The following is a 15247-nucleotide window of genomic DNA, read 5'->3' as shown; positions in this document are numbered from 1 at the left end:
TCAAGACGTGTCACTGAAAAAATGTCCTCTGGTATACTTATGTCTCAAAGACGTTTGTGAGTCTTTTATAGATACATAGAATCATATAGTGGTGACATGAAAGTAGAAATTGAAATAACAGGAAACAAAAGATTTGTGGGAGAGGAAGGATAGTGAGGTACTGGGAATATGTCAAAATGAAATTATTATTTTATGGGTTTTTTTTTGGTTTTTGGTTTTTGGGTTTTTTTTTTTTTTTTGGTTTTTGGTTTTTTGAGACAAGGTTTTCTGTGTAGCTCTGACTATCCTGGACTAGCTGTGTAGATTCAGGCTTGCCTCTGCTGGGATCAAGGGTGTGTGCTACCATGCCCAGCTGCATTGTATTCTCCAATGCAAATGACCTTATGTAGCTTTATATAATAAAAAATGAATTTATTTTCAAATTAGCTGTAGGAGATGGAGGTGTAGCTCATGGTAGAGAGTTAGTATAGAGGGATAGATAAATGATAGCTATAACCACATCTATAATATTTTTATGGCATCAAATTACCATCATATAAAAGAATCTCTGGACTTGTATTTAAAATGGAAACCTTTATTGATAGTTTAGAATTACAACAGGGAGTTCCACAAAACAAGTCCAAGACAATGGTGTCTAAAGCTGCAGCACCTGGATCATCTTTCATTAATATAAGTGTTAAGTTAAATACTTAGCATAAAACACTAAATAGTGCCTCAGGCTAGATTATTCCTATAGACTAAAAAGTGAAAAAAAAATACAGTTAGATGTGGAATGCTTGCCTGTAATCTTACCATTCGTCAGGCTGAAGCAGGAGGATCAAATTCAGGACCTACCTGGTCCACATAATGAGATTCCAATAATCACCAAGTTTTAAAAAATTATAGCCTGAAATTGAACAATTTTGAGTAAAGTGCCCCTTTCTTCTCCCAATAAACTGAATATTATATAACTATCTACTTGTTAGGTCATAGACATAACACTAGAGAGGGGATTAGCCATTAACAGCTGCAGCTTCTCTCTTTCCAGGGCTAAGGCAACCAGAGTTTCAGTCTTATATGTGATCTAGTACCATCACTAGAAGCTAAACACCTAGCAAGTAGCAGTCCCATGGTAGGGAAGGACAGAGGGTTACCTTCAAGCTAGCCAGGCCTGCCTAGCTTGAGTGAAGGCTTTGTAATCTACCTAATAGCTTCGCTAAACTAATTGCTAAGTCATAGACCCTTTTCATCTAAATGCTATAAAATAAGGAATTTCCTTTGCTTTGTGGGTTGGTGTTGGATCTATTCCAGAGTCCGACTGTGGATCATAGCTGATCTAAAGGATATTTTCATGATCATTTCTAACAAAATTGAAAACATTTATTTAAAACACTACTGGTCATTTTGTTGGCTTTCAAAATGAGCTTTAAAAGGAGTGATTTGTGTATATCCTCATCATCAGAGTAGGGTTATTGTATAAAGACATACAAGTAATGCTGGGTGGTGGAGGCACCTTTAAGCCCAACACTCTGCATACAGAGGCAGGCTGGTCTCCAGAGTCCTAGGACAGCCAGGGCTACCCAGAGAAACCCTATCTCAAAAAATAAAACAAAAAAGACATACAAACTTCCTTTATGGAGAAATTGCAGAGGCTACCACACTCTGTTTTCATTCAGTTTTCATAACACTCAGCTATGTTCCATTCCCCATATTCTCAGCCTGCCTGGCAAGCCTATCTGCCTCCAAGGCCGCAGCCAGTTTCTTCCGGGCTTTCTTTACCCTCCGGGTCTGTCGCCGGATGTCTGCAGTAGTTACCCCTTGTCTGTAGAAAGAAGGTGACAGCTGAAAAGTCACAGCCGTTGTTACCCTTTGACTGTAGAAAGACGGCGGCAATGGCTCAGGAGTCCCTTGCACCTTCTTTTCCGAACTCAGGGGCTGGACAGAGGTGCACTCCGGGGACGTGTGCAGGTCCATAGCACTTCTTCGAACTCTGGCTCCAGCCTGCGTTCCCAGTGCACTTCTTTGTACAGAGTTTGTAAGATCCAACGGATGTAACTGTTCCCCTTCAGTGTGCAGATCGTTAGCAGCTGTTGGAACTCTGTCTCCAGCCTGCGTTCCCAGAGCACTTCTTTGTACGGCGTTTTTAAGATCCAATGGATGTAACTGTTCCCCTTTACTGTCTTCTTGATATTCCTGCAGTCTCCTTAATGCGCAGAGCTGCCGGGGTTTCACCAGCTTCTCTTCCTCTTTCCTGCGCATGGTCTTACTCCCAGGGTGGGAAGTTATTCTAGTCACAGGCCTCGTGAAGATGCAACTGGTCAGCCTCACAGGAAGAACAGGAGTGACCCCAGATCGGTGTTTGGCCTTGACCTTGTTCTTGGCAGCCTGGGCCCTCCTCTTCTGTAATTTCTCAGGTATCATACTTCTTTGGAGCTTCCCCTTTGGGAGAAAGTAAAATTTAAACAACACAGAGGAAGGAATCTACTAGTAGTTATGCAGAATTTTCAGTTCATGGATTTTCTACCATCCTTTTTAGGTCTTAGATCCCAGCATAGGCTAAAGTCATTTGTGAAAGTTTCTAAAAGTCAAATATCTGTAATCCAAATATGTCTAGGGTAGGGCCCAGAATTTGAAATTTTGCTAGATCCCCAATGTTGCTGCAATAAAGGCTCTAGTTACCAGGCTTCTGGGACATCTAACTCATGTGACTTTCAAGGATAAGAATGCTACTCTTTTCTTTCTTATGGTCACAGCATGCTTATGTTCCAAACCTACCCTCAGTGACACACAGTTATCATTATTGCACAAGTACACCATCTAAGTTTATGGAAGAACACTCTAGATGTTCACACAAGGACAAAAAACATCCAGCAGTGCATTTCACAGGACTCCTTCTCATTATGGGCTGATGAAGTACATTTTAAATTTCTTCCAACAAATTTTAACAACAAGCAATTAACAGCTTCCCACAGGATATCAGTTTGTGTCAAGTACAGCTATGCATTAAATGAAGGATGTTAATATAAAGAAAAAGGACAAGAGTGAACATTCTACAGTTCGTGTGAATTGCATACTCACTAGCAAAGGCTGATTTGGAAGTGGGTTTCCTGAAGGTCCCTCCATGGTTGTAGGGCTTGTCCGAAAGGCTCCACAACAGAGATGCAGACAGGGCTTGGGTTGCTGGAAATGGCAGTGTCTTTCTCGTCTAATTCTCCTTTTATATAGGACTAGAGATAGATAACCTGCAAATAAACCAATGAGTGTTAAAACTGCTAGGAAATAAATCAGTTGGTAGATAACCTAACCACGGAATAAACTGGGTAGTAGATTATACTAGTGTAGATAAAGTGATCAATAAATAGACAATCCACAGGAGTTCCTGTCTCATACCCTTGAGATTTGAGGATACTTAAGTATATATACAAAAGCAAAAATATTATTGATATTGTTAATGGATAAAAAGCTTTTAAATACCTGAGGTTACGATAGTGTTAATAACACTTCATTATATTTAAACTCTTAAAGGTTACATTTAGAAAAATTTTATAAACTGGGAATCGTGGCATATGCCTTTAATCCTAGCACTCAGGAGGCAGAGGCAGGCTGATTTCTATCAGTTGGAGGCCAGCCTGTATACAAAGCCAGTTCCAGAATAGCTGATACTATATTACACAGAGAAACCCTGTCTCAAAAAACACAACAACAAGGGCCTGGAGAGATAGCTCAGAGGTTAAGAGCACTGACTGCTCTTTCAGAGGTCCTGAGTTCAATTCCCAGCAACCACATGGTGGCTCATAACCATCTGTAATGAGATCTGGTGCCCTCTTCTGGCCTGCAGTCATACATGCTGTATACATAATAAATAAACAAATCTTAAAAAAAAAAAACCACAACAACAAAAAGCTGTTTATAAAGAACAATTGAGCCAAGCGGCGGTGGCTCACGCAGTTAATCCCAGCACTCAGGAGGATCTCTGTGAGTTCGAGGCCAGCCTGTCTACAGAGTGAGATCCAGGACAGGCACCAAAACTACACAGAGAAACCCTGTCTCAAAAAACAGAAAAAAAAATATATTGAATGTTCTAAGTATAAAGACACCTCTAATCTAATTAGCATACCCATTATCTCAACAACTTTTCATATCAGCATTTTAAATATATCCATTTTTTTTCTCAATAGTTTAACATCTCCAAATACATTCTATAAAAATAAAAGTAGAAATCAACAACAAAAAAGGCCAGGTGGTGGTGGTACACACCTTTAATCCCATGGAGGCAGTTAGGTTGATCTCTTCGAATTCAAGGCCAGCCTGGATTCAGAGTGATTTCCAGGACAGGCAGGGCTGTTACACAGATAAACTCTGTCTCAAAACAACAACAACAAAAAAGAAGAAGGAGAAGGAGAAGAAGAAATAGATAAATTTTCACAATTTTTATGACAGATTCTCACTGTGGAGACCAGAGTGGCCTGGAACTCACAGAGATCCTTCTGTCTCTGCCTTCCTAGTGCTTAGATTAAAGGTGTGTTTGACCACACCCAGCCCAACACCTATTGTACAGGATAAAATTAGAAAATATTTACATGTTTATCAGAGGTGGGTGTGGTAGTACTCTCCTTTAATCCTAGCACTGGGGAGGAAGAGGCAGGCAGATCTCTGAGTTGAGGCCAGCAGGGTCTACAGAGTTTCATGACAGCCAAAGCTACACAGTAAGACCCTTTCTCAAAAAAACAAAAATAAAATAAAAAATAATGTTTTATCAATAAAATATCCCAAACACTTACTATGTGCTTTATAGAAGTAACATAAATGGATGTTTTAATACAATGCATGGGTATTAAAACAGAACTTGCTATTTTTTACATTGGAATTTCATGTCATTCCTGATAAACCACACTTATATCACATCCTTTCTGAGCCCCTTGGTTATTTTTCCTATAATCTAACTTAGAATCTCTCTCTCTCTCTCTCACACAGATAAACTCTGTCATAAACATATACACATTTGGTTTTTCGAGACAAAGGCTCTCTGTGTAGCCCTGGCTGTCCTGGAACTCACTCTGTAGACCAGGCTGTCCTCAACTCAAAGATCCAACTGACTCTGCCTCCTGAGTCCTAGGATTAATGGCCTGCACCACTACCATCTGGCTGGAATTAAATAGTTCTATTCTATTTTCCTCTATATAAACTTGCTATAATTACGTACAGATCTATGTTCTTACCCTAATAATTAAATCGTTAGTCCTTTATTTACCCCAATACAAATATTTTAAAATCCCATGTCTAATGTCATACCTTAGAAAAAATTAATTATATTTTGATCCCTCTTGATGTCTGAATTTATATTATTGTGAATCTTAATTCTAATATAATTTAATTCCAAAGTAGGCCGGGCGGTGGTGGCGCACACCTTTAATCCCAGCACTCGGGAGGCAGAGGCAGGTGGATCTCTGTGAGTTCGAGGCCAGCCTGGTCTCCAAAACGAGTACCAGGAAAGGTGCAAAGCTACACAGAGAAATGCTGTCTCAAAAAACCAAAAAAAAAATAAAAAAATAAAAAATAAAAAATAAAAAATTCCAAAGTAAGGACTTTTACTATGGCTTCATAAAATAACATTCACTTTTACCTTTTTTTCCTTTCTTTCTTTTCTTTTTTTGAGACAGTCTCACACTAACTCTGACTGACCTGGAACATAAATAGATCCACCTACCTACCTCTGCTGAGTTAAAGGTGTATACTATTGAGCCCACCATTTATACTTTTTTATGTATTATATTTCAAGTTCTCTTCATAGTTTGCACTTTGGACTCTGGGTTACCAGGTAAGCACTCTATCATTGGGCTCTACCCCTAGGCCTTTCACACTAACTTTTGAAAGAGGACTTCACTAAATTGCCCAGGTTGGCCTTGAACTTGAGATTTCCTTGTATCATACCTCTGAGAGACAGATCTTTCTGTCTCTGCCTTCCTAGTGCTAGGATTAAAGGTATGAATGAACACACCCAACACACTTTTTGTACAGGTTAAAATTAGAGAATATTGCCGGGCGGTGGTGGCGCACGCCTTTAATCCCAGCACTCGGGAGGCAGAGCCAGGCGGATCTCTGTGAGTTCCAGGCCAGCCGGTACTGAACGAGATCCAGGACAGGCACCAAAACTACACAGAGAAACCCTCTCTCAAAAAAAAAAAAAAAAAAATAGCAACAAAATGTTTCAGGATTTGGGGTATCTGTATCTTTACTTAATCATTTAACCCATGTGATAAAGGGATTTCTTTATCTTTACTTTTATCCCCAACCATTAGGGGTTGAGGAGTCCTACATTCAACAGTAATCTAATGTGGCAAGTAAGAATTCAGATTTAGATTTCCAGGAACCAAGAGGTCCCTCTGAATGCCCCAATGAAGTGAGCCTTTGTTTCTATTTCTAGTGTACACAGGAATGCCCATTGGTTTTCTGAAGCATAGTCTCATAATCACATATTACTCCCGAAGTAAAACAGCTGTTTGGAATTAAATCTCAGAATTTCTGTCTTCTAAACTGAACTGCATGTTTGTATTTCATTCCAGATTCAATCAAAGCAAGTGCAATCAGTCCTTCCCAATCCTGCAATTCAGCCATCAGAAACAGAGGAAATTTGGGTTTAACCAGGTTATTTGGTGGAAACTACCTACCAAATGTAAGGTCCCAGATTTGTTCCCCAACACTCAAAAATAAATTGTAGAGGTACAGTCAGTCATTCACTATCTGATCAAAGGCCATAGCTCCATCAAAAGTGACTAATATCACTACATCATGGATTCTTTCTTGATCAGCTGGAGCTTTATCATATGTACCATCACAGGCTGGAAGATCATATTGCTACTTAATACTTCTTAAGTTCCTTCCTCTCTAAACTTTTTGAGAGTAGTATTGTTAGGGTTGTGAGTGATCAAAAAAATACACATTCACATAGTAGAGTTCCACGAGGGCAGTGGCTAATGGTGACAAGTAAAAATGTGGACATGTGTGAGAGTGAGGTGAGGAAAAAGTCAACTCTTAAAATGTTTCTTGTAAGAGAACATAAAAAAGCCAATAACATGCCTATTATTTATTTTCACTTTTCTTTTTTTTTTGTTAGTTTTACTACAGGATCTCTTTGTAGCCCAGGCTGGCCTGAAATTCATGGAGATCTGCTTATATCTACTTCCTGTGTGAGTGCTGGGATTAAAGGCCTGCACTACCACACCCAGCTGGTCACTGTTTTCTCTATTCAACTTGTTTATACTGAGCCAGGTGTGGTGGCACAGGCCCTTAATCCCAGCAGGTAGATCTCTGTGAGTTTGAGACCTGCCTCATCTACATAGTGAGTTCCAGGACAAGCAGAACTACAACTACATAATAGAGAGACCATTTCTCAACACACGCGCACACACATTCTGAGTACACACAACTTTTACTACATTTGAGCACTAATGAGACGAGGTATAGTTGTAAGTGTTGGCTGCTTTCCATTTTTGTTTTCTTGATGCTTAATTTTACTGGAATCATTAAAATGCCTCCAATGAAATATGCCTGCAATGAAAAGAAACAGAAAAACCAACTACTTCTGAAGCCAGTCTGAGTGACTAGAATCTTCAAAACAACGTTAATGACGACACAAAGCACCCAAGCTCACTTGATAGCGCTGAGTCTGATAGAAATCTGATGTCAATCTTAGACTTTCCAGTGTGCAACACACAGTCCAGTGAAAATCACGATTCCACCTCCCAGTGCTGTAGCTTTGGGGGCATGCCTGGCTGCTGGTTTTCTTCCATGCTGTATTGTTCTAACTAGGGTTTTAGCTTGCAGTCCTAACTTACACCATCTCTGAGTGTGCACTAGTAATCAGCTCCCATGTATCTGTATTTTGAGGTTAATATTGCCACAGAGTATAGAATTCTGTTCTGATAAATTTATGCTAGAACTTTAAAGATTATGTCTCATTTAATGTTAGCTGCCAGTCCTTGTTCAGTTACATTGGCCAATGTTTTTTCATATTCCCTAAAAATTTTCTCATTGGCTGTTTTTTGTTTGTTTTGTTTTTCCCAGTGCTAGGAATTGAACCCAGGGCCTCTTGAGTCCTAGCAAGAACCATCACTGACCCATGTCTCTAACTCTCCTTAGTCTTGGTTTGTAGAACACAATACAGTTCAGTATTGTTAACCTGGATTCCTTGAATTAGAAAATGTGGGTTTGATTAAATATGCAGTGTGGTATCTCCCGTGCTTTGGAATATACTTGACTGAAGTGGGTTGTTTGTTTTATTTGGGTAATGAGGAAATTTGAGTTTATTTGTTTCTGGCTGGTTTGGGGCAGCACAAGGCTTTCCTCAAACTTGCTATAATTCCTGTACAGCCAAGGACGACCTTGTAAAGCTTCTGTTCCTTCTACTTCCAGCACCTAAGTGCTCACATTAATAGCAAGGAGTCTCTCACATAGCTTGTTTGGGTATTTTGTTTGTGATACTCAGGCTTTCCCTTTTAATCACATCTCACAAAATTACAAGTCACTCAATTCTAAATTTTCAAATGTCCTTCACTCATTACTTTCAAATATTTTGGTTTGTACAGCTTTCCAAACTTATGTTCAGATTAATTGCTTACTAATTTCTTCCTAATATTATCTTAGAATTTCAGATCTAAACAATCAATAGCTTTAATTTAAAAATAGAAGAATGGAAACTTTAAATCAATGTGGAGAATATAATTTCTTTGGACACAATAAATTAAAAATAGGCAAAATTATAATTATAATTTATAACACATTGATTATATTATTTATCAAACTAGATCAAGAAAATGGGGAAAACCCAGTGTGGGAAAAGGGATTTGAGTTACATACATCCAGTAAAGTACATCAACAAAATAATGAGAAATGGTTTGGAAAATGGGTGGCAAATTTGGGAGTCCCTACATAAAAGAAGTTAAAATAAATGGCCAATAAACATGTAAAGAAATGTTCCAGCCTGGTCTACAGAGTGAGATCCAGGAGAGGCACCAGAACTACACAGAGAAATCCTGTCTTGTAAAACAAAACAAAACAAAACAAAACAAAAAAAGAAATGTTCAACTTTGAGCTGGGCAGTGGTGGCACACGCCTTTAATCCCAGCACTTAGGAGGCAGCAGCAGGCAGATCTGAGTTCAAGGCCAGTCTGGTTCACAGAGTGAGTTCCAGGACAGCCAGGACTACACAAAGAAATTCTGTCCCCAACAAAAAAAGAAGAAGAAAAGAAAAAGAAATATTCAACTTCATTAATTTATAGTGAATTTTTTTTTTAACTCACAGTAAAATACAATTATACCCAGACAATTTAGGTAAAATGGAAACATCAGGCATCATGGTACTGAGAAGATCATTCAAAGGAGGCTCGTGGGAGTTCAAGTTAGATTATCTACCCTGAGAACTCTTGAGTAGTATTTATAAAAGCTGTATACACAATATAAGTAAATTGTACTGGACATGGTTAACCCATCACTAGGGGGATTGCAAGCTCTGTTCCCCCGAGGCTAGATAATGAAAGCCTGTCTCAAAATACAAAACAACAAATACAATATTCCCCTGCACACAGCCAACCATCACCACCAACACTGTACACATTCTACTTTGGTTTTGGAAACTAGAATCATAATAGCTGTGAACTAGAATTGAAACAAAATACTCAACAAGAGAGTGGACAAAAAATGCAGTATTTGCAACAGACAGAGCTCCATACAGCAAAAATTTACATAAAACAACTGATGTAATACTAGGAAATATCTCACGTATGGTGGGGACAGCTGTTCCAATGATTAGGGGTCCATGTTTCTCTTTTCTGGTCTTTCACAGTGAAGTATCTTTCTTTAGCCTTGACTTTACCTTCTCTCTACTTCTGCCTCATTTACACTGATGACAGTGAACACACTAAAGCTTCACCTGGGAGAGCTTAGAGGGAATCACTTCTTATTAAGGGTCCTGGGATAGGAGTATTATATTCTAAGTTAAATAGTACAAAGAACTAAATCACTGTTCATGATGCTGATAAGACTTTGTTGTAAGCACCTTTTTTTAATGTTATTTGTTCCATATAAAAGCTAAGATGTTGGGCGTTGGTATAATTTGACTCCCTAACTGACATTCATTAAACCCTTCCTGCAGCCACAGCTGCCTTGATTGAAGGACTAGCACCCAGAGCAGCCAGCCTAACTACTCAGAGCCTTTGAAGAATCCTAAGATACTGTATTATTCAGGGTTCTCTAGAGTCACAGAACTTATATATAAATATATATGTATATATATATACACATATATGTTTATTTATTTATAAGAATTTACTGAAGCCGGGCAGTGGTGGCACATGCCTTTAATCCCAGCACTTGGGAGGCTGAGGCATGCAGATCTCTATGAGTTCAAAGCCAGCCTGGTCTACAGAGCGAGATCCAGGACAGGCACCAAAGCTACACAGAGAAACCCTGTCTTGAAAAACAAACAAACAAACAAACAAAAAATAGTGGAATGACTTACAGGCTGTAGTTTAACAATGGCTAGGTATGAATGGAAGTTCAAGAACCCAGCAGTTGCTCAGTTCCACGAGGCTGGGTATCACAGCTGGTCTTCTGTCTATGCTGGAAACCCGAAGTAGGCTCCAGTGCCAGTGAAGGAATGGATATGTTGACAAGATGAGAGCAAGCAAGCAAAGAACGACCCCTTCCTTCTTCCCTTGTCCTCATATAGGCTTCCAGCGGAAGGTGTGGCTCTTCTCACCTTGTATTAAAAGGGTGTGTCTTCTCACCTCAGGATCTGGATCAAAGGCATGTTGTCTTCCTGCCTCAAGATCTGGACCATCAAAATACCAACACAATTCTTCACAGACCTGGAAAGAATAATACTCAACTTCATATGGAAAAACAAAAAACCCAGGATAGCCAAAGGAATCCTGTACAATAACACAACTTCTGGAGGCATCACGATCCCTGACTTCAAGCTCTACTATAGAGCTACAGTAATAAAAACAGCTTGGTACTGGCATAAAAACCGACATGTGGACCAATGGAATCGAATTGAAGACCCTGACATTAATCCGCACACCTATGAACATATAAGTTTTGACAAAGAAGCCAAAAGTGCACAATGGAAAAAAGAAAGCATCTTCAACAAATGGTGCTGGCAAAACTGGATATCAACATGTAGAAGGCTGCAAATAGATCCATATCTATCACCGTGCACAAAACTTAAGTCCAAGTGGATCAAGGACCTCAACATAAATCCAGCTACTCTGAACCTGCTAGAAGAGAAAGTAGGAAGTAGTCTTGAACGCATTGGCATAGGAGACCACTTCCTAAATAGAACACCAGTAGCACAGACTGGGACCTCTTGAAACTGAGAAGCTTTTGTAGAGCAAAGGATATGGTCAACAAGGCAAAGCGACAGCCTACAGAATGGGAAAAGATCTTCACCAACCCCACATCTGACAGAGGACTGATATCCAGAATATATAAGGAACTCAAGAAATTAGACATCAAAATGCCCAACAGTCCAATTAAGAAATGGGCTATAGAACTAAATAGAGAATTCTCAACAGAGGAAACTCAAATGGCCGAAAGACATTTAAGGAATTGCTCAACATCCCTAATCATCAGGGAAATGCAAATCAAAACAACTCTGAGATACCACCTTACGCCTGTCAGAATGGCTAAGATCAAAAACACTGAAGACACCTTATGCTGGAGAGGATGTGGAGCTAGGGGAACTCTCCTCCACTACTGGTGGGAATGCAAGCTTGTACAACCACTTTGGAAATCAATATGGCGCTTTCTTAGAAAATTGGGAATCCATCTCCCCCAAGATCCAGCTATACCACTCTTGGGCATATACCCAAGGAATGCTCAACTACACCATAAGAGCACTTGTTCAGCTATGTTCATATCAGCATTGTTTGTAATAGCCAGAACATGGAAACAACCCAGATGCCCTTCAACTGAAGAATGGATAAACAAAATGTGGTACATATACACAATGGAATACTACTCAGCAGAGAAAAACAATAACATCATGAGGTTTGCAGACAAATGGATGGATCTAGAAAAAATCATCCTGAGTGAGGTAACCCAGACTCAGAAAGACAAACATGGTATGCACTCACTCATAGCAGGATACTAGACATGAAACAAGGATGACTTGTCTGCTACTCACATCACCAGGGAGGCTACCTGGAAAACAGGACCCCAAGAAAGACACAGGGATCACCCAATGACAGAGAAATGGAATGAGATCTACATGAACAGCCTGGACATGAGTGGGGGTAATGAAAGGTGAGGGTCGAGGGAAAGAGAGCTTGGGGGAGCGGGAGATCCCAGCTGGATCAACAACAGAGAGGGAGAACAAGGAATAGGAGACCATGGTAAATGAAGACCACATGAGAATAGGAAGAAGCAAAGTGCTAGAGAGGCCCACAGAAATCCACAAAGATACCCACACAACAGACTGCCGGCAATGGTCGAGAGACAGCCCGAACTGACCTACTCTGGTGATGGGATGGCCAAACACCCTAATTGATGTGCTAGAAACCTCATCCAACTACTGAGGGATCTGGATGCAGAGATCCATGACTAGGCCCTGGGTGGATCTCTGGGAGTCCAATTAGCGAGAATGAGGAGGGTTTATATGAGCGAGAATTGTTGAGACCAAGGTTGGATAAAGCACAGGGACAAATAGCCAAATGAATGGAAACACATGAACTATGAACCAAGGGCTGAGGGGTCCCCACTGGATCAGGCCCTCCGAATGGGTGAGACAGTTGATTGGCTTGATCTGTTTGGGAGGCATCCAGGCAGTGGGACCAGATCTTGTGCTCATTGCATGAGTTGGCTGTTTGAAACCTGGGGCCTATGCAGGATTGTTTGGCTCGGCCTGGGAGGAGGGGACTAGACCTACCTGGACTGAGTCTACCAGGTTGACCTCAGTCTGTGGCTGTGGAGAAGGCTTTGCCCTGGAGTAGATGGGAATGGGGGGGGGGGGTTGGGGGGAAGGTGAGGGGGATAGGAGGGGGGAGAACAAGGGAATCCGTGGCTGATATGTAGAACTGAATTGTATTGCAAAATAAATTAAAATAAAAAAAGAAAAAAAAAAGTTCTGGACCACAAACAAATGTGCCCTCCATTTCTGGTTTGTAGTTTATTCCAGATATAGTCAAGTTGACAACCAAGAATAACTGTCACAAGTACCTTGAGTTCTACTGTTACAAGCCTGACTGAATGACCCAAATGACCCTATAGCCTATTTCACTCAGGTCAGAGGAGCAGCAGTTCCTGTGACAGCCTGTGGAATGCCTATAATTGCTTCAATTGTAGTGTTTTGTTTTCCTGAGGTTCTATGCCATACTTGCTGCAAACATTGCCCTTTCTTTGCATGACCATTTGCTATGTTTGGTGCAAATACCTCTATGGCTGTCCTCTTCTGGTTCTATAGGAACATGTTCAACTGAGCTGAATTTACAGCTTTGTTGGGACGCTTTCCTGTATTACCCTACAGTATTGCAGCAGTCTCTCAAATGTCTTTTCCTGGCGGCTTTTTTTTTTTTTTTTTTTTTTTTTTTTTTTTTTTTGACAGTGTCTTACTCTGTATCACTGGCTGGCCTGGAACTCACTGTGTATTCCAGGCTGCCATCAAAGTTACATAGATCAACCTATCTCTGCCTCCCCAGTGCTGAGATTAAAGGCACTGCTATACCATTCCCAGATTCTTGCCTACTGAGTGTGTGTGTACATGTCTTTGACCACATGTGCAGAGGCCAAGGGAGAATAATGAGTGTCTTGTGTTAGCAATAAACCTGAAGCCTGGCAACCAGTAAACCCAATGTTACTAGCACATCATATTAGCATTATCATCTTACCTGTAGACACACCCAACCTTTTACAAGGATTCTGTAGATTCAAACTCAGGTTTGGAGTAATACTACTCTAATATTTAATGAGGTAATATCTTGATGCCGATAATTTCCTGTCAGTTATTCTCTACCTAAGTTGTGTGCATTTACTATGAAGAGCCTATGTTTCAGGTTTATCATCATCACCATCATTATTGACAGTGCTGCAGATTGAACCTAGGGCCTCATGCATCCAGAGAAGCACTCTCCCACTGAACTCTAGTCCCACCTCTGTTTTATTCATTTCACTCTGAGGCAGGATCTTGCTAAGTTATTCAGGTTGTCCTTAAATTTTTGTTCTCCAGTCTGAGCTTCTTAAAGAGCTGGGATTACAAGCCTATGCCTCTAGACTTTAAATATGTTAGCACTACTATTGTTTATAATCTGTACTAAAATTCATATTATAGAAAGTGCAGTATATTTATGTTTTTGAATCCAAAAAATAGCATAGAAAGAGAGAAAGAAATCTGAAACAACTTTCTGTAGGCAGAGTTTTTCTGTGCTATGGAAGTTGCTTCCAAATAAGCACTTAGAGACTTATTATTAATTATGAATGCTCGGCCAATAGCTCAGGCTGGTTGCTAGCTAACTCATACACACACACACACACACACACACACACACACACATATATATATATATATATATATATATATATATATATGTTTTTTTTAGAGACAGGGTTTCTCTGTGTAATTTTGGTGCTAGTCCTGGATCTTGCTCTATAGACCAGGCTGGCCTTGAACTCACAGAGATCTGCCTGCCTCTGCCTCCCAAGTGCTGGGATTAAAGGCGTGCGCCACCACCGCCCAACAACTCATACATTTTAAATTAACCCATATTTCCTATCTACCATCTGCCACATGTCAGTAACTTCTTTCAGCAGGGCACATTCATCTTGCTGCCCTCTGTGTCTGCTTATGACTCCCAAGACTCTGCCCTTCTTCTTCCTATTCTCTTTGCCCCTAAAAATCTGCCAATCAGCTTTGTTTGTTTATTTGTTTGTTTGTTTTTAGTTTTTTCGAGACAGGGTTTCTCTGTGTAGCCCTGGCTGTCCTGGAACTTGCTCTGTAAACCAGGCTGGCCTCTAACTCATAAAGATCCACCTGCCTGAGTGCTAGGATTAAAGGTGTGAGCCACTACCAACTGGCTCAACTTTTTATTGACAATGAGAGCAACACATTTTCACAGTGTGCAGAAAGATTATTCCACAGCAACTTTTCCTATACCTGAAATTACTTTTCCAGACTCATAAGTCACTTTCTCAAACTTATACCTTAAATCACTTTCTCAAATCCTTACAACTTAGTCTTTCATATCCTCAGACCTTAAAGCATTTTTATAACTTGCAT

The 15247-nt window shown here is 40.1% G+C and overlaps 1 protein-coding gene across 1 annotated transcript; it reads right to left on the bottom strand.

Moving 5' to 3' along the window:
• Window positions 1–237: 237 nt before the first annotated feature.
• LOC128119689 (methyl-CpG-binding domain protein 3-like 2B) lies at window positions 238–10762 on the bottom strand. The gene has a single exon (XM_052753138.1). The coding sequence runs from the start codon at window positions 2398–2400 to the stop codon at window positions 1672–1674; it is 729 nt and encodes a 242-aa protein (XP_052609098.1). The 5' UTR covers window positions 2401–10762; the 3' UTR covers window positions 238–1671.
• Between the last annotated feature and the right edge of the window lie 4485 nt (window positions 10763–15247).

The sequence above is a fragment of the Peromyscus californicus genome, unplaced genomic scaffold (genome assembly GCF_007827085.1).
Source record: "Peromyscus californicus insignis strain IS unplaced genomic scaffold, ASM782708v3 Scaffold_11__1_contigs__length_118956290, whole genome shotgun sequence".
Classification (NCBI taxonomy): Eukaryota; Metazoa; Chordata; class Mammalia; order Rodentia; family Cricetidae; genus Peromyscus; species Peromyscus californicus.
This window is presented reverse-complemented; position numbering and strand designations above follow the sequence as displayed.